General features: G+C 37.2%; 1 protein-coding gene across 1 annotated transcript; it reads left to right on the plus strand.

The window, feature by feature from the left end:
* Positions 1-105: 105 nt before the first annotated feature.
* Positions 106-17,143, plus strand: LOC117288758 (E3 ubiquitin-protein ligase TRAF7-like). The gene is made up of 16 exons (XM_033769588.1): positions 106-311; positions 1,417-1,685; positions 2,151-2,254; positions 4,107-4,216; positions 5,024-5,151; positions 6,051-6,141; positions 6,789-6,930; positions 7,723-7,827; positions 8,510-8,587; positions 9,202-9,288; positions 9,917-10,052; positions 11,588-11,635; positions 13,094-13,242; positions 13,925-14,044; positions 15,485-15,579; positions 16,109-17,143. Exons 1-15 carry the CDS (start codon positions 106-108, stop codon positions 15,554-15,556), a joined length of 1,845 nt encoding a protein of 614 aa, XP_033625479.1. The 3' UTR covers positions 15,557-15,579; positions 16,109-17,143.
* The last annotated feature ends 3,652 nt before the right edge of the window (positions 17,144-20,795 follow it).

Consider the following 20,795-nt stretch of genomic DNA (forward strand, 5'->3'; position numbering starts at 1 on the left):
CCAAGCTGTTTGTTTTATAACAATCAAAGACATGTGAGATCATTCTTTTGGGAATTCCTTCTTTTGAAATACCGCCCTCCATTGGCGTGATGTAGTTATTTCATCATGGCGACTTCCGTGTTCGCAGAAGAGCCATCAATTCACCTCTATTGTCCCGTGTGTAAAAACCTCTTCCAGGACCCTGTAATCAGTGTTGGTTGTGGCCATACATTCTGCCGGCTCTGCTCAACAGATGAGGACTCTTTGGTGCTTTTGGAAGTTTGTCCCGTGGACAATAAACAGTTAAAAAATACATCTGTTTTTGAGAACAGGTTTGTCGTTGGTTTTGTACACACACCCTTTTCTTGTCAATTGTTTTGGTGCGGGTCACTGCATATGCCATGCACACAACGCGTTATTGTATTATGGCTTTTATTATTTTTTTCGGAAACCATTCACCCCTAAAAAGTCACGGAAAAGTTTCCGTATGGCGCCACCACTTATTCATTTGATATGAAATAATATAGTATCTAATTCTAATTTACCTCAATGAGATATCCCTTTTTGTAAAAATGAGTGAAAAAGTTGTGGCGCCATACGGAAAGTTATCCAAAGTCACATCCATTCTAATCTATTTTTCTGGCCTACCACCCAATTTTAATGTGTGCTTTCCAAAAAAGTATTTGTATTTAATTCACTATTCTGTATTAATTTTTTTATTAATTTTTTACTATGGATTTGTTTATTATAAATTTAGAGTATAACTATAAATAAAATTATAATAAAATTATTATATTATTATTTCTTAATTACAGATGTCTGAATATAGTGTCAATTGCTAAATAACAATTAGACATTGCTTTTGAACTAATTGTTTCCCTTTATTATTATTTTTATCCAGATTTTTGTCTGATTACAAATCAATCAGAAATATGATATATAATTGTTGATAATATAAATAAAGTAGGGTTGAGATGACTGGTGTCCCTATCATCACACGTTGCCTGGGATCGGTCGAGTTGGTCTATAAAAAGCGTCTGTAACCGTTTATTATAAAACGCATATCCACATGAGTAGAAAGATGTTGTAAAAGTAGAATACAATGATGATCCACACATACATGCCTCGAAATTGCACGGTTTTCCCCGTCGACTAACACGGTCGGTCATTTATGTTTTGGGATCCAAATTTTTGACTCCCATAAATGGTCGACTGAGTTAATAGTTCGCAAAGTAAAAGGAAAACCACGCAATTTCTTCTACTTTTAAAACATGTTGCAAACCATGCATTTCATAACACGGTTACAAACGCATTTTATAGACCAACTCGACCGATCCAAGGCAACGTGTTCCTTTAATGTCATTCATCAACATGTTTTTGCAAAAATTTTTTGGTATGTAACTTTAAAAATAAAAACCTTTTTGTTTTTCTTTACAGAGCAATAAAATCCCAGATCGATGAGTTGCTCGTCTACTGTAAGAATGGAATCAAACGCTTTAGCTCACGCAATGATGAACTCATCACAGACAGCTGTGGCTGCCCTGAGCTCGTCAAACTGTCCCAGAAGACTGACCATGAAAAGACGTGCCCTTATAGCGCTCTTTCTTGCCCCAACAGCCCGGAGTGTGGCGTCCTTCAGCGTCAGTTCCTGGAGGATCACATCTTGAGTGTGTGCTCTTTTATCAAGTGTGAATTTCACCAGAGAGGTGAGAGGATAGTTGCGAGATTATTTTTTACTATTTACTATTTTTCGATATTTGTAAAAAATCTAACTTGATGCTCTCGAACACTTGTAATCGTCTGTTTCATAAAACAATATGTGAATGCCTACCAGCAAATCTTTTTAGTGTTATCTGACCCTGTTATGTTAGTGAACACAGGTCCTCATGCAACTAATAGGTATAAATAAGTTTGCGGTTGATTCAAACTGAAGAATTGGTGGCCTGTTTGACTTGAAATACTTAGCGGCCAACTTGAAAAAACAAAAAGTAAAAAGTAAATAGTAAGGCCCTCATCCTCCTCTTTTTTTAAAAATCTGGACAATCAACTGGTATTTTTTGTTATTTGGCCTTACTGCAACCCAAATACATTGATACCTCATCATGTACCTCAAAACCAAAATTCATTACAAGTTATACAATTATTGAACTGCCCTTTCACTTTGACCACAGGTTGTTTGTTTCATGGAACATCCCAAGCTGTTGAGCACCACTGCCAGACATGCCAATACAAATCTGTACCATCAGTAACTACAGAGTCAGAAGGTATCCAACAGGTAATGACTAGAAGGCCTGGGCAAATTATTCGAATATCTGGTTAATGGCGAATAGGTTTTCCTATCCGTAATCGCGAATGCCTTTTTTTTCTTAACAGGATATCCGCATAGGGCGGGAATACCTGTTTACAAACCGGATAATTCTGTAATTACAACCGAGTAACCGGATATTCTTTAATATCCGAATATCCGCGGACGTCGGGCGACAACTGATATGAATTTTTTGCCTGAATCCTTATGAAACTTCTATTAAGACAGCATAAAACAGCATAAATTAATTATTTAACTATGCTCACCTCCGTGAAGAGTTAAAACAATGACATTTCTGACGTAATTTGTTCAAAGATTACAAAAGTTTTCCTTCACGTATAGTCAATCACGATCAAAAGAAAAAGCAAATCATTTTAAAATTAGATCCGGTCATTTTTATGAATGAACCGAGTGACACTGTCTAAAACTAATATCAATCCGCCCATAAGATCTCATTCACACCCGAACAGCGCCCTCTAGCGGCAACAAAAAATATATATATATATTAAAATTGACCATTGTTAGTTGCATCATGATGCAACTTGCTCTCTAATCCTACCCTTTCATGTCTCCCTGCATTGTTGTCGAACAATACATTTACCACTTTTATGGTCCAGTAACCCTTCCTTTCATTCTAAACATCCCTTGTCCTCGCCACTTCACTCCTATTGGTTCATAGCCACCAATATTGTTTCTGAAATAGGAACTTTGATTGGCTGTTATTTTCCCGCTTCTTTCTGGATCCTTTCCTTAATCCCTTTCCCCCTCTCTTTTTCCATAAATGGATATGTATTTGTTTGTACTTGTTTTATGCCTCTGAAGAAGGTCCGGATGGGATCGAAAGCTAAGGCCATCTACCCTATTCATTACTATATATATATTTATATATATATCAAATAATAAACCACAAATATATTTTTTAATAGCGCCCTCTAGCGGCGAAAAAACTATTTGAATATTCGGTTAATTTCGGATAGTTGGCCAGCGGTATCCGAATATCAAAATTTCACTATTCGCCCAGCACTAATGACTAGACTATTTTCTCCTGACTCACACAACTGATTAAAGGTACTGGACACCTTTGGTAATTGTCAAAGACCAGTATTCAGGCTTGGTGTGTCCTAACATATGCATAAACATCTGAGAATACTTTGATTGATTTAGACTGATGCCTTTGAATAAGGGAATCAATGTGTGGTGAAGAGGTTTTCAACTAGTGGTTTAATCCCAACGAGGCCTGGTTCTTGATATTTTTATCGAGACGAAGTCGAGGTAAATTATCAAGAACCAGGCCTCGGCGGGTTTAAACCACTCGTTGAAAACCGATTCAACACATTTTGATTCCCATTTATAAATACCTTTTCGGTCAAAAAAACATCAACACTTTTGGTCAAAAAGTAAAATAAATGCAAAAAATTATAATTGTTCAATGATTTCTTTCAACACAACACCCCTCCAGCTATGAAATGGTAAAGCCCTCCGACGCCCTCGGGTTAACAACTCCTTATAAGGGAATGCTGATGTGGCACAACTATCCCGTCCGTTGCTCTCGACCAGTAGGAATGAAGAAACTGTCTTATAAGCACAGGTGCAATAATGCGCGTCACGCCCATGTTTCAACACTTTTTACCGGTCATAAACAAATGTTTATACACACCAACGTGACGCGCTCTCCACCAATAGGAATAGCGAAACTGTCCCGAGGTATTTATGAATGTTTAACTAATAACAGAGAAAGTGTTCCCTACAAATGCTGTGTTATTATCATAATTATTATTATCATTATTATTATTCAATTGATCTACTGAATTTATTTGGACAGTTTGCTGACGATGAAAGCCTAAGGAAGCAAGTCCAGACACTGGCCCAAAAAGTGATGCTCCTCGACAAGAGCCGAGAAGAAATGAAAGCCAACCTGGACACCTGCACAAGGTACAATATTTAACCCTTATTCTGGTAAAAATTAGCTAAGCACAACAAAAGTAATACTTATCAAAAGAAGTTACCAGCCAAACCACCATGCCACATGCACTATTTGTGACTGGCTTTTCCCATTTTTGCTTAGCAGAATAGCCTTCAGAAATTATCAGCAAAATGTTTTAATGGCAAAGTATACCTTTTTTGTCTTTTGACCCGTTCGATTTTTTAAACCCTTATTAAAGGCAGTGGACACTATTGGTAATTGTCAAAGACTAGCCGTCACAGTTGATGTATCTTAACATATGCATAAACAAACTAACCTGTAAAAACTGAGCTCAATCGGTCATCAAAGTTGCGAGATAATAATGAAAGAAGAGAACACCCTAGTCACACGAAGTTGTGTGCGTTTAGATGGTTGATTTTGAGACCTCAAGTTTTAAATCTGAGGTCTCAAAATCAAATTCGTTGAAAATGACTTCTTTTTCGAAAAACTATGGCACTTCAGAGGGAGCAGTTTCTCACAATGTTTTATAACATCAACCTCTCCCCATTACTCGTCACCAAGAAAGGTTTTATGCTAATAATTATTTTGAGTACCTACCAATAGTGTACACTGCCTTTAAAACTAACATGTGAAAATTGCATTTCAAAAGGTGGTCCAGTTTTTTTAAGAGTTTACTATCCCAAAGAAAAATGACGTCAGGCCTGCGTTCCAGTGTTAATTTCAAACCCAGAAACCCCTTTTAAAAACCAAAACTTCTTCCTTGAAAAGTTGTTGGCATGCGCCTCCAAATATTAGTATTCTGTTTTCTTTAACAGCGCCTTGGCTGACATGATGGCGAAGTACAACAGCTTAAGATTAGCCATCGACCAACATGAAACAAAGCTGTCATCAGCTTCTTTCAATCGGGCACGGCGGATCGGGATGAAATCCAGAACACCTTCAGGTTGGTTCATGCAGTGATGAGAAATTTCAGACTTTTATCTGACTTCAGACTTGTTAAAGGCACTTGGACACTGTTGGTAATTACTCACTTGGTAATGAGCAATGGAGAAATGTTGATAGTGTAATTCGTTGTGAGAATCGGCTCCCTCTGAAGTAATATAGTTTTTGGGAAAGAGGCCTGAAGTCTTTGAATATTTTTGTAGGCATCTGAAAGCACACACATTTGTGCAAAAGAGTGTTTTTATTTTCATTATTCTCTTCCAACTCCAATGACCACTTGAGTCCACATTATTACAGATTTTTGATTTTATGTTTGTTGGGATACGCCAAGTGAGAAAGTTGTTCTGTGACATTTACCAAAGGTGTCCAGTGCCTCCAAAAAGCTCTTTGAAGTCTGAAACCAATGGATTTACAAAGATCCTACTTTCTGACTTTTTTTTTTTTTTTGCTTGATGCAGTTCCCTCAAAGCACCTGAGAAAGGAATTCCAAATGATTTTTTTTTTTTCCACAAATAAAATTTGTTTACTCTCATGTGAACTCAAATTCCTTATTGACTGAAAACATTTTACATGAACTTCAGCAAAGATCACTAGTTGCTCGTTTTGTTCAAGCTGGTCCAAGCTAGTCTTAAATAATATTGATACTGCTGTAAAAATTGTTTCTTTAACGTTTACTTACAAGTTTGGTTTCATCAGCTACCCGGCGCCTTTCACTCTTCTTGCACAGCTCATTTTCAGCTTCTCCAGGACCCCGCACCATGACACGCTATAGCGATCATGCTTTTTCAGTCATAGCTCCAACACTTAAACAAGCTACACACTCACATTCAAGCAAAACCTTCATTGGATATTTTGAAATCATTACTTAAACTATTTCATTTTGTTGTTTATTTGATTTAGAGCGACGTGATTCTTCCAGCCCAGAGAACACAATTTCCAGCTTTGATAACTGGCAGGTACCTTTTGAATTTAAGTGCATTGGAACTCTGAGGTGAGTTTAGGAGAGAAAGTTTCTGTTTCTGTTTGTTTTCAACGTTATTTCTGTTGAAATTTTTACTGACAAACGTTTATTAAAGAAATCAACAATAAAAGTCTGGGTGTTTTTTGTGATGATTATACAGAAATGAATGACTTCTAAAGAAGGGTTAACATACTTTTTCAGTCTGTGTGCTATTTGATTGTATTTCCGTAATATGAGTAGTTCACATTATTCAGGAAACATAGAAAGTGAAAGAGAAGGGTTATTTTTTTTCTGCGAAGCCGAGCAGTCTATAGTTCACTCAGCAGAGTTTGGGTTGGAATCCAGGTTGTAAGTGCTACGTGAAAAGTTGGGAAGGTAGTGCATTTTGCTCTACCAGCCAGGCTGCTATATCCATGCCTACATCCTTACAGACATTGAAGGGTGTAACCCTTCCCCAGAAGGTGGCAACGTGCCCCTGGTGGCAGTTGGTTTCAGTCGACAGCCCAAATCATTTAAGTGTAGTCCTCACCTTAAAGTGGCTGTCTGGCCTTGTGATGCCTGGCGATGTCTCATTTAATTTTGGTTCAGGTGTGTCTAGGGTACATGAGCATGGATTTTGAAAGCAAATAATTTAAGTTGAAATTAGCTGGCATGATTGTTTGTTATTTATTCCTCAGAGGTCATGAAGGTGCTATCCACTGCCTAGCAACCAGGGGTCATAGGTTATACTCAAGCGGAGCTGACAAGCTCATCAAAGTGTGGGACATCGACGCCCTCAGCAAGGGCTGCGTACAGAATATTAAAGGACACACCGATACAGTAAGACTATTCGATATATATATATTATGGACAGTTCTTTTAAGAAGCACATCATTAACTAAAAAACTTTCCATTGTGAAAGGGCTGACAGAACTTATGCATATCTTTTAGTGTTTGTAATTTATTTATATTTTGTGAACGGGATTTCTCCTAAATTCACAAGGCCGGACGACCACTTCATGGTGAGGACTACACTTAACTGATTTTGGCTGTCTCCCCAATTCAACTGTCACCAGGGGCACTTTACCACCTACTCCTGGGGCTTAAACTGGGTTACCCCCACCACAGTCTGTAAGGATGTAGGGATGGGTTTCATCCACTAGGAGCCTGGCTGGTAGAGCAGAGTGTGATACATTCCCAACTTTTTATGAAGCAATAATGGTCAACTACCTTACTCAAGGGCATACACGAAAGTGTCATGATCAGGATTCGAACCCACACTCTGCTGCAGACAACACAACAGCTTGGGTCTGGTGAACTAGACATGCCACTTTGTATTAAAAGTTCCGCCTACTTGTTGCTTTACATTATCTTACTATTAATTTTGGTTTTACCCATTATACACCGATATGTGTAAGCACTGTATGATACTCGGTACTTTCCAGAGTCCTGTGAAAAAAATCACAGGTATTTTACTCGGGAGGGATTCAAACCCACGGCCCTTGCAATTCTAGAGCAGTGTCTTACCAACTAGACCACCGAGATTGCCCGGTAGATAGAGGCAGTGCGAATTCCATTGCCTAACATCTATTACATTATCTTTGGAAATCCTTTATTTCCCTCTTCCTGAAGGTAAACGCTCTTCTAACTGGTAAGGAATATCTCTACAGCGCTGGTGCCGATCAATCCTTACGTATGTGGAAATACGACACCATGACAGAGCACAAATGTGTCAAAGTAAGTTGCAAGAAATAGTTGTTTGTAAAACTGAAAACTTTAGCCTTTGAGAAGGCCATTAACTATTTTTTGCATTTATAACATAGGTCCTTTCGGATAGTAATTTGTTTGCTACAGCCAATTGTCTTTTTGTTCAAATTAAAAACTTGTTTGTTAAATTAAATACTTGTTTGTAAATTTACAAATTTTCTAAGCATTCAGCCTTTACATAACGGTCATGTTTTATATTTATATTCAAAGGGAAGTTATACATTTGGTAATCACTCTTAAACTTAATGGCAATGAAAACTCTTGCCTACAGCAGCTTTCAATATAAAGCATTTTGAGAAACATTTCACTTTAAAATAATGTGGTTTTTAAAAAATAACTAAGTTTTTATGCCCCAAAATCTGAAACTGAGCAGCGTTACTGCAGTGTTTGTTTTAGGGGTTATTTTTCCTGTTTTTGTCTGGACATATTCGCTTCAGATTTTTTGCCATATCTCCAAGATGCAACCACATTTTGAAACGAAATTGTGTTTTATTGTATATATCTAGATTTAAAAAGTATTAAAACAACCGAACAGTATAAAAAAAAAACCTTGCCTTTAAACTTTCAGCCTTGTTTGGGGTGAACTTTCATTCATAACAAAACAAAAAAATCATATGTCAAGTTACTTTTCATAAACTTTTTTTTCAAACAGCATGCTCATGACAGTGCTATTTGTGCTTTGGCAAAGAACAGAAAGTATCTCTTCTCTTCTGGTCAGTCAACCATCAAGGTAAAAATTGATATGTCTTTTTCCGTTTGGAAGTATTTACATTTGATTTCAAGTGGGAAAAGAAGTCTGATTTGAAATACAAGATTTGCCCAATGAAAAAGTCAAGTTATTAAACCACCGGTTCTTTTTAGAACCATAACAAACTCATCAACTTGTACATGGTGTCTTCTCTGCAAATCTCCCTAGAAGATAACACTACCCATTTTTCAAGAATTTTATAGTTGTAAAAATCACACCCCTATAAGATGAACAAGATTTCAGAAAATGTAAAGTAAGTCGACGTCTCCTGACGATGACTAGAGCAAGCTAGTCGAAACATTGAGACCAATTCAAGAACTGACTCCTGGGTAGTGCAGTTAATTACGATCCTATATGCTAAAGTAGTAGTCCCAGCCAATTTGTTATACCTTCCGCCCAGGTAGTAGTTAAAAAGCAGGACAGTTCTTTTCAGAACTGAGAAGTCTCCCGAACATCCGATAAATCTACTCCGCAGAAGTAGAATAAAGAAAGACAGTTCTCTAAGAACAAACTATACCTGGCAAGTAGATACACACATGGTATACCGCAAACCAAATATAACGTAATATTCATCTTCTTTGTTTTACTTTGTATAGGTTTGGTTAGTTCACACTTTAGAATCTGTAACAACGATACCTGGATTACATCATTGGGTTCGGGCATTAACCATAGAACCTTCTCAGGTACGTACAAAATTAAATTTGAAAATTAACTGTATAATGGTAGGTGCTTGCCTTAACACGCTGAAAAGTCCAGGTGGATAAAACAAGTATGAACAATGTTCTGGTGTTTATGGATAATGGGATAATGAGGTCATCCGAAGTGGTTAAGAAAAGAAAATCTCACATACATATTCCTTATATGTGTAGATTCCGAATGACAACTTGAAATGCTTGCTAAAGCACTGGACACTATTGGTAATGGTAATTGGCAAAGACCAGTCTTCTCACTTGGTGTATCTCATTATACGTATGCACAAAAGAGCAAACCTGTAAAAATTTGAGCTCAATTGGACGTCGAAGGTGGAGATAAATATGAAAGATAAAAAACACCCTTGTCACACGAAGTTGTGAGCTTTTAGATGCTTGATTTTGAGACCTCAAAATCTTATTCTGAGGTCTCGAAATCAATTTTGTGGAACATTATTTCTTTCTCGAAAACTACGTCACTTCAGAGGGAGCCGTTTCTCACAATGTTTTATACTATCAACCTCTCCCCAATGCTAAGTAAGGTTTAATGCTAACGATTGATTTGAGTAATGACCATTAGTGTCCACTGCGTTTAAAACCATTCTGCATGTTTCGTTAACAGGAAAGTCTTTACAGTGGTTCCCACAATACAGTCTCTATATGGGATGCCACAGGGCAGTTCACACTCAAGAGGAAACTGGAGCATGAATACGGGTCCGTCTATTCCATTGCAATCACATCACAGTATATCATACTAGGTGAGTGTTAACTGTCCGTCTCTCTACTCTGTGCTCTTGCACATGTGTCTCTATTTAATCCTCAGTCGCCCAAATGCATGTCCCAATGCACAAGACCAGGGCACATATTCATAGCGCTGCCTAAGCCGGAAATGTAGCTGAGCACAACAAAAGTATGCTGACCAGCTTGTGCATGTACATACGCCACATTACTAGTCATTCTTTGCTGACACAGCTAGCGCAGAAATTCAGCGCTTGCACAGTAAGTGGAGAATGGCCATCATAAGTGCAGAATTTGGCAGTAAGTAGAGCCATGAAACTGGGCCCCAGTCATCTTCAATAATGTTGTAAATCCTCTTTTGGTTTGGGGTTCTTGTTTGTTGGTTATTGTGATTAGACATTTCTAAAAAGTATCTGTTTTTCTTCTTTAAAGCCACTGGACACTAATGGTAATTGTCAAAGACTAGCCTTCACAACATATGCATAAAATAACCAACCTGTGAAAATTTGAGCTCAATCGGTCGTCGCAGTTGCGAGATAATAATGGAAAAAAAAACACCCTTGTCACACCAAACAGTGTGCTTTCAGATGCTTGATTTCAAGACCTCACATTCTAAATCTGAGGTCTCGAAATCAAATTCGTGGAAAATTACTTCCTTTTCGAAAACTACTTTACTTCAGAGGGAGCCGTTTTTCACAAAGTTTTATACTATCAATAGCTCCCCATTACTCGTTACCAAGTGAGGTTTTCATGCTAATACATATTTTGAGTAATTACCAATAGTGTCCATTGCCTTTATTTGTTCAGAATGAACTCCTTTAGGAATAATCAGGTTTTTTTGTTTTGTTTAGGTGGGGGTGGGGGGGGGAACTGGAGCATGGTCATAATTTTGTTTGAGTTCACCAATTAGCTCTGTAGTGATGCTTGTGTCTGACGCATGACTTTGATATGTGTATATTCTTTGTAAACTGGAAGCCAAATAGTGCTTACATGTAAATTATTACTGCTTATAGTGTGTGTGCTTTTAAATTAGGCTTTGTGGTGCTGCTCTAAAAGCAGTAGATAACGTACTTTTAAGTACAACTTTCTGCTTAGCAAAAAAAAAGCAGGCGTGGGAGTCTCAAGTGCTCCATATGGAATGTTTTTTGGTGGGGCTGGTAACCTTAATCTGGTAAGCATAGTTGATTTGTGCTTTATGTTTTTGTCTCGAAATTTGAACTTTCACATTGGAAGATATTTTGTCAATTATTTATTCATTTAGAACATTTTGTTTTTTTAAAGGGAGCATAAACTATTGAAAAAGTATGACTTGCACCTTTTATTTTTTACAACAGTTTAAGTTTTCCTTAAAACATTCCCATGACAACACTGACTGGTGTCTTGCTAACTTTTGCTGAGCAAAAACTTCTTAGTGATATCTACTGCTTTAGCAGCTCTATGACATTGGGCCCATTTGGCTTTTATTGTCACAGTTATTAATTTTAAAGGGACCGTTAGTATTTTTGCATGAAAACTCTTTTCCTTGTCTTCCTGTGACCCTTGAACTTTGACCTAGGTACACGGGGAGAAAATGAGGACAAGAACATTAACGATAGAAATTCAGGTAGGGCTTATAACGGACATTAGGCTCGGCCATTTACAGATCCCCTAACAACAAAGACGAAGAAATTACACGTATTTACAAAAAAAATTTTTTTTACTTTTGTGTGGTGTATATTTCGGGGTTTTTAAAGGTTTTTTTTAAAGAATGTCATTGCAAAAATGTGATCTTTCCAGGCTGGAATTTTATCTTTCAAAAAGCAAGGCTATTTTCGTTTTGTTAAGGCCACTTCCTTTAAAAAAATCTTCAATTTGATCTGAATCTTTTGAAGGGGCATCAAGGCAAAGACCAGGGTAACAAGGCCATGGCCTCTGTTTAAAGCCAAGCCTGATCAGCGCTTTTCAACCCTAACTATGAAATTAACAAAATTAAAAACACGTTTAACAGCAAGTTCGTCTACAGAGCCATCCTTGTAGTTCAGTGTTCTTGTCCAAGTTTGGTTTACTTATGCAGCACTTTGTTTCCATTATTATTATGTATTTTTTTAACTGTGAAGTGATAAAGGTTTTTGAAACAAATAATGTTTTGTGGGTTTTTGCACTATTAACATAAAACAAACTTTTTTTTTTTTGGCACTATTAACAATGTCTATACACAAATTGAGTTTGAGCCTTTGTTTATGCTTTTGTTTTTCAAATTTACAAATTCTTTTTATTTAAATCCTGTGCATAAGTGTGACGTCATTCCACTGTAAGCCATGTCCACTTCATACAAACTGGCTCTGCTGATCACCAGAAACCCATAAGTTTTGCATTGCATCGAGTTACTTTGACTATTTATGCAGGAAAACTTTAAAGATTCGGTGTGGTTTTTACATACACAATAAAGTTTTTCAAAGACTAGGGTCCTCTCAGAATCAAAGTTCCTGTCATGTAAACAGATTTTGAACAATGAAATGTGTATTTATTGCTAACAATGGGCCATATTTTGGACCGCGGAGGGCACTTGCAATCACTTCCAGGGATATATGCATTCATACCCAAAACCGTTATTAAATACGTCTATTAAAACTGAGCAGGACTAATCGCGTTTACCCCGGAAGTGATACAAATACTATTAAGAGCGCCCTCGCGGTCAAAAATTTGGCGCACTACACAAAACTTAACCAGCAGGCCTTGTCACATGAGACAACTTTTACAGTCAACTTGGAGGCAACCAACTGCAGTGCATCCTACAAGACCACTTTGATAGCAAATTAGTAATTTTTCAAACAGTGTCTAATGATCCTCAAGAATAATATGTAAACATTGAAATGTGAATGCCTTCTCTTCTCGGAGATTGCCCAAATCTGGTTGCCTGTAAATTGCCTTGTGTGACATGGCCCTTGTGACATATTGACTTTACCAACAGTATGGTTTCTACTGTCACTGTTGAATTCATTTTATGAAATTGAGTTGAGGTGAATATTAAATAAACAATTTCCTGAGTTGTTATTTTTAATTTGCGTGTTTTCCGGCGCAGGCACGTACAACAGGAACATGCAAATCTTTGACGTCATCACCCATCAGCATGTAAAATGCCTCGGCGGCCATATTGGAATCGTTACTGACCTGGCAACGAGCCCTGCTGGTCAGTTTGTCATATCAAGCTCCTATGACAACACAGTTCAGGTAATTCTTTTCAAATTCTTTGTTGGATATGAGATGCTAAGTAGCACCTGGGTTGACAGGTAGCACCTGACTTGCTAGGCAGCACCAGTAATGCTAGGTAGCACCAGTGCACCTGAGAAAATAAATATCACCTGAGATCCTGGGAAGCACCTGAGATGCTAGGCAGCTAGCACCTTACTTGCTAGGCAGCACCGGTAATGAAAGGTAGCACCTAAAATGCTAGGTAGCACCTGTGACGCTAGGTATCACCTGGGGTGCTAGGTAGCACCTAAAATGCTAGGTAGCACTTGAGATTCTAGGTAGCACCTGAGATTCTAGGTAGCACCTTAGATTCTAGGTAGCACCTGACCAGACTCATGTTCTGATGGTTGAATCATCAGAGTGTGGGTTCGAATCTTGATACTTGCGTCCTTGAGCAAGGCACTTAACCATAATTGCTTCTCTTAACCAAGGTGTATCAATGATAACCTGGGAGGAATGAGACAGTATTGTGCTTGACTAACCCCTTAGCGCTTATATAAGCTGCTTGGGGTTTTATGTTCCCCAGGGAGTTGAGAAAGTTTGAGGACTGGTCCAAAAGTATGCCTGATGAACAGGGATAATAAGGTTGTAAAGTGCCTTGATCTCACCGCTAGTGTATGTGATTAAAAAACCATTGATAACATTTTTGTTCCTCATTTAGGTCTGGGACCTGAAGAATTTTTTGTCCCTCCAAGTTCTCTCCCGACACCAGGGTAGCGTCAATGTCATCACCTTGCGTCATAGTTTACTCTTCACTGGCTCAGAAGACAAAGAAATCAAGGTATGATTTAGAAAATGGAGTTTGTTTCCTCATAGTTTACTTTTTTGAATTGATATCAGACTTTCCAGGGGTGCATTTTGACGGTCGCAACCAATGACTGTTTTGGGTCATTGGCCAGTTATCAACCAATGGCCAACTCAACCGAAACTTCAGTTATTGGTTCTGATTGTCAAAATTAAAGACACTGGACACTATTGGTAATTGTCAAAGACCAGTCTTCTAACTAGGTGTATCTCGGCATAAAATAACAAACCTGTGAAGATTTGAGCTTGATTGGTCGTCGGAGTTGCAAGATAACTACGAAAGAAAAAAACACCCTTGTCACACGAAGTTGTGTGCTTTCAGATGCTTGATTTAGACCTCAAGTTCTAAGCTTGAGGTCTCAAAATCAAATTCGTGGAAAATTACTTCTTTCTCGAAAACTACGCCACTTCAGAGGGAGCCGTTTCTCTCAACGTTAATACTATCAACACCTCCCCATTACTCGTTACCAAGTAAGGTTTTATGCTGATAATTATTTTGAGTTATTACCAATAGTGTCCACTGCCTTTAACACCCCATGTGTGCAGCAGGGTTGCATGAGTGGCTAGTGCTTAAAGCGCTCTCCTCTCACCACTGTGGTCATTGTTTGATTCTTGGGTTGAGTTGTGAATCTCCTGTACGATGATCAATTTTCGCATCTGAAGAAAACAAAAGGTGTTCAATCTCTGGCTTAGCTCTGTGGTCATGTATGGGTCAATGTAGCTGGATGCCTTTCATGCCCACAGCTCATACACATTGTAGCCTCGTAGCAATTCGGCTTCTCAAACCATGGAGGTAGAATTAGCTACCTCCATGCTCAAATCAGCCCATTCCCCTAGTCCCCTCTCCCCCTTGTAATCATACTTTTTGCTCATCCATGCTTTGTCTCCTTCCACTCAACTGCTTTCGTTACTACAATATACCTGCTCATGGTTGTTGTGTTGACATTTAGCTTTTAATGACCTGCTTGAACGAAAATGTCAAGTCGTGAACTTTGCTGAATTTCACTTAAAATGTTTTCAATGAATAAGGAAATCAAGTCATATGATTGTAAATAGATTTCAATCGTGTAAAAAAAACAATCATTTCGAATGGCCTTGTCAAGGGCTTTTCTGAGAGATTTGCGAAAAGCTCTGTTACGTAACCACTCTCAAAACGTCATAGTTGGGAGCTTCAATTTGTAAAGCCGCTTTGTTGCAGTGTGTAGGTATAACAAAGCAAACTCCCAGACATGACGTCAGCGGCATTGTCCTTTGACTTGCACCCTCAACGGCAGAAGTGTTTTTAGTTTTTCAAAACCTTTGGCTTGGGGCCTGATTTTTTAATCGATAATTACGAAAAATTTAGAAGTTAATTGATTTGTGCATTTACTTTATACTAATTGTTTTTCTTCTTCTCAATTGTTCTCCCTCTCTCCAGATATTTAAATACTTCTGCCTAATCACCTACAGTAGCTTTGGCAACCACATCTTGCCTGGAAAGGATACGTGATCAAATACAAACTGAGAGAGAAGGTACACATTTAGGAATGTCTTGTTTAGCGGAAAAAAAATTATTGGCCAAAGTGAGATGTTATATAACACCCAAGTAGATCCTTGTCATTTGATTAGAGGATTTTTGGTCTCAAGGCATTCATTATTCACACTTTTACATGGCCTATGTCACTAAGATGTGTTTTGGTTCTCTTTTTTTTGGTTCATTTTTCTGGAAAAATATGAAGCAAAAGTTTTGTTCTAAAGCAGTATAAACGCTATGTTGTCATGGAAACATCTAACAAAATTTCAGTTCAGGACATAACCCTTACTTCAGCTTTTTTGGCTCGTGGAAGTTTGGTCAAATGTTGAAGCCGTTTGCGGCCGCTATGGATATTGTCGTTTAAGCCGCTTGTGGCTGCTATGGACGATTTGGTGCAAGTTGCATTTAACTACTTAGTTTGATCTTGAGTTAATAGCACACAGAAAGGGGCTTTCCACGGTCTTCACCAAACCTCATCTTCGCTTTTAACTTGGTCTCATTTTTTTTTTTTTTTTTTTTTTTAAACAGGTTTTTTAAAAGGTTGATGAAGTAGGAGGATCAGGCAATACCAGAAGAAGAACCACTGCAGCTGAAATGAAGAAAGAGAGGAACATGAGGTAAGGAGTTTTGGGAGTATAATCGAACATTTCAACATGTGTATTCTTACCTCTGAACTGGCCCCCCTGATTTTATAGCCAGTCTCACTGTCGCATTCTGCACTTACAGTCACCATTCTCATTCTCCGCCTACTGGGGGTCAGCACCAAAACTCTGCTCTAGCTATGTCAGCTGAAGAAATGCCTAGTTGATGAGAAATAGGCACTCACATAAACACAAATTATTAAGTGAAATATGCTTACAGTAAGCATGTGTTTTTCGCTTACTTTAAGCAGAGACATGAAATTGGGTTTAACGTACGGAGGCCATAAAGAAAGTCAAATTGAAGATATTTGCGTCTAATTAATTTTGTGTGCTTGATCCTTTTCCAGTGATTTTAAAGATACTTTTTATAGCAGGCAAATGAGTAAGTTTGTGATGAACTAAATTGTTCAGGACCATACACTCGCCAAATAAGTCTTGTTTGTTTATAACTATGTTATTTATCTATTAAAACTGTTCAAATTAATTTCTTAAAATATTTATTTTTGAATAGATGCAAAAATTGCATGAGAACAAAGACTAATACATGTATATTGGTGTTACCGTGTCACTGACAATTGATATGTACAGGGTGTGTTTTATGTTGAGTTTGTCATTGGTTAATCACTGGCCAATGACAGAAACAGTGATTGTTTATATATCCAATGAAACACACCCAGCATACCTTTGATGTCATGCTGAAACTTGGGTGGGATTCGAACCCACATCTTCCACATTCTAGACCAGATGTGAATTTTAACACAGACATGGTGTTCTTTCTACTTTAGTCTGATTTTCGATGTTTTTTTCCCCTTGGGGAAAACTTTGCAAAATTGTGCTGAAATGACCTGGAGACTGGACACTATTGGTTATTACTCAAAACAATTGTTAGCATACAAACGTACTTGGTAACAAGCAATGGAGAGCTGTTGGTACATGTAGAATAAAACATTGTAAGAAACGACCCTCTCTGAAGTACTGTAGTTTTCGAGAAAAAAGTAATTTCTCACTAAAATATTTGAATTGAATTCGAGACCTCAGCTGAGGTCTCAAAATCAAGCAACTTGTGTTTTTTTCCCATTATTTTCTCGCAACTTCAATTACCAATTGAGTTCAAATTTCCACAGGTTTGTTATTTTTTGAATGTTGAGAAACACCAACTGAGAAGACTGGTCTTTGACAATTACCAAAGGTGTCCAACAGTCGATTTCACCAAACTCTTCCTAACTTAGGATTAATCTTAGGACTGAGGACGAGTTTAATTCGGAGTTTAAAACGGAAGACGTAAGGCACATATAGTTGCATGTAGTTGAGTCCCTGTACTGAAGGACCAAAATCACACCATTATGGACAAAATGGTTACACATCCCTATGTTCCAGCACACCTAGTGTTTTGTTGAGGGGTGGGGGGGGGGGGGGGGGGGGGGGGTGGGGAGTGATAATTTGAAAAACAGTACTCTTAAGAGGATCTCACAATACTGACAAGGGGGGTGAGATGGACAATATGGTTTTTGAAAAATTATATTTTCAATATTTATTCAGAGCATAAATTCAAGACTCGATTGATCAAGTTAACTTGTAAAATTGTTACTTTTACTAACTTTTCTCTAAAGGTAACCTAAATAACTTATAACACTTGTACACTTAGGAAGCACTGCACAGTTGGAGGCATAGTAAACAATATTTATAAAAACCTTTTGGGAGCCTGAAAACAATCTATGCAAAACTTGTAACTTTGTACAATAATCAAGAATGAAATCCACCATCATTTTTAATAACCCTTTTTAGGGATAAGATTCAAGTTCTTTATGTGCCTTTTCGAAACCACAGTTTGGGCTTAGGCTTTGGCATGGGCTCATTCAGGTTTTCAAACAGACTGACGGTGCCTAAGCCAGAGCTCATGAGCCTCGGAGCCGTGCTTTCGAAAATGCCATATACCTTTAAAAAACTACTTTTTAAATTAATGTTATGTGTAATTTTTACTACAACCTTTGTATCATACTCAAGAGTTTGTTGTATGAATGTAACGAATTTTTATAATTTAATTGATTAACTTAAAAGTATTTTAATGAATATTCTAATAATGGAAACGTGAATTGATGTAGGCCTTCTGATGATCATGATTTTGATTGTAATGTCAAAACTGCTGAGTGAAGCATCGAGACCACACTGACTCTTTTCAGAGCCAACAATACTCCAGAGAGATTTTACACATGGTTGTAGCTGCAAACTTTGCTAAAATGAAAATGTTAAACATTATTTTCTGAAATTAAACCCGGTTAATGCGTACTTCAAACTATGTAACTACTACTAGTAAGAAAAGGTGTGAATGTTTTGAACACTCTGATAAATTCTGGTTTAGAATTGACTCGGTCCGGTGAGGCGTGGTCAATCAACTGACCCAGGATTTGTCAAAGTGACTCAAAATGGGTCAAAGTAACAAAGAACCCTAGTCAGAAATACCCTTTTTTTTTACCAGATTACGGGTCATCCTAAACCAGTAGTGGATCAGCTCCCTTGGGTCCCGAAATCTGGTTTAATTCTGACCTAGGCCCAATTTTATAAAGCTGCTCAGCAGAAAATACTGCTAAGTAGAACATACTGCTTGAAAAATGTCTTGCCTATAAGCAAAATTTGAGTAGAGCACCAGTCACAACAATGACAATTTGGCTGGGAACCTGCTTCTGTTAAAGGGTCTGGGTACTTTTTGTAGGACACAAAAAACAATGTCCACATATTTACATCAAACTCACACAGTTTGACGATAATGATGTTAGAAAGCTTCCCTTAAAATATTACTTGATGAGGTGCTGTACTTGTCATATATCAATATTTTGACATCAACCTAATGGCAGAGACCTTTGGTTAAAAATAATTTTAGATTTACTGTCATGAAATTCTTGTGCTTTCCAAATTACTATTCTTTTTAAATCAAACTTTTCAAGAGTTGTACCTTGATAGATCTTTTGTATAAACTGCCAGTGTCTTTATATTATGTATTTAAGCATCAGACTGGAAACTAAACTACTTAATAATAATATAGCAATCTAATTCCATAATTATGATTGATAATTGACTTGTAATTTTATGCCTCTGCGTTTGACAAAGTATCCCTCCATTAAACTGATCTGATCTGAGAACCTGACAAAATAAACCAATGAGCACAACATTAGTGCCATATTATAACATGTTTGCCGTAACAAGTTATTTAAACTAGTTTTACCCAAATCGATTTTTAAAATTTTTTTTTTAACCCAAACAGATTTTCGCCATGCTGGAGTTGCCATTTTAAGCCGAAAACTAATAAAAATGTTGGACTTGCCCCGTGTGAATTTTTCAAATGTTTGCAAAAAACTCATAAAAAATGCTGGACTTACCCCTTGTGATTTTTTTAAATTTTAGTCCCAAAATTTATAAAAATGCTGGACCTACCCCCTGTGACTTTTCCGATTTTAGGCCATAACACATAAAAATGTTGTGAATTATTAAGTTTTTGGCAAAAAGTTGTAAAAATGCTGGACTTACCCCTTGTGATTTTTTTCAATTTAAGTCCCAAAATTTATAAAAATGCTGGACCTACCCCCTGTGACTTTTTCCGATTTTAGGCCATAACACATAAAAATGTTGTGAATTATTAAGTTTTTGGCAAAAAGTTGTAAAAATGCTGGACTTGCCCCTTGTGGTTTTTTCAATTTCAGGCCAAAAACTCATAAAAATGCTGGACTTACCCCTTGTGATTTTTTTCAATTTTAGTCCCCAAATTCATAAAAATGCTGGACTTACCCCTTGTAATTTTTTCAATTTCAGGCCAAAAACTCATAAAAATGCTGGACTTACCCCTTGTGAATTTTGAAAATATTAGTCCTCAAAAATTTTTTTTTTAACCCAAACAGTTTTTCGCCATGCTGGAATTGCCATTTTAAGCCGAAAACTAATAAAAATGTTGGACTTGCCCCATGTGAATTTTGAAAATATAAGTCCTCAAAATTATTAAAATGCTGAACCTACCTACCCCCTGTGATTTAAAAAAATGTTAGTCCCAAAAATTATAAAAATGCTGGACTTGCCCCTTGTGATTTTTTCAATTTTAAGCAAAAGAAACTCATCAAAATGCTGGATTTACCCCTTGTGATTTGTTTCAATTTTAGTCCCAAATTCATAATAGTGCTGGACTTACCCCTTGTGATTTTTTTCAATTTAAGTCCCAAAATTCATAAAAATGCTGGACTTGCCCCTTGTGAATTTTTAAATTTTAGTCCCAAAATGTTAAACAAAATATTGGACCTTCCCTTTGTGATTTTTTAGGCCGAAAGTTTTTAGGTTGAAATTTTAGGCCGAAAAATTCATAAAAAAAATTATAATAGCGCTGGACTTACCCTTTGTGATTTTTTCAATATAAGTCCCAAATTCATAAAAATGCTGGACTTGCCCCTTATGAATTTTTGAATTTTGGGCAAAAAAAATAAAATGCTGGATTTACCCCCTTGTGATTTTTAAAATTTTAGTCCCAAAACTCATAAAAAGGCTGGACTTACCCCTCGTGACATTTCAGGTTAGGCAAGAAATTCATAAAAGTG

Source organism: Asterias rubens, chromosome 4 (assembly GCF_902459465.1).
Source record: "Asterias rubens chromosome 4, eAstRub1.3, whole genome shotgun sequence".
Classification (NCBI taxonomy): Eukaryota; Metazoa; Echinodermata; class Asteroidea; order Forcipulatida; family Asteriidae; genus Asterias; species Asterias rubens.

Excerpts from the sequence above, each read along its gene's own strand:
- LOC117288758 (XM_033769588.1), top strand. The coding sequence starts at position 106 with ATGGCGACTTCCGTGTTCGCAGAAGAGCCATCAATTCACCTCTATTGT. Across the intron at positions 312-1,416 it reads ACATCTGTTTTTGAGAACAG|AGCAATAAAATCCCAGATCG; the intron begins GTTTGTCGTTGG and ends TTTTCTTTACAG. Across the intron at positions 10,053-11,587 it reads ATCACAGTATATCATACTAG|GTACACGGGGAGAAAATGAG; the intron begins GTGAGTGTTAAC and ends ACTTTGACCTAG.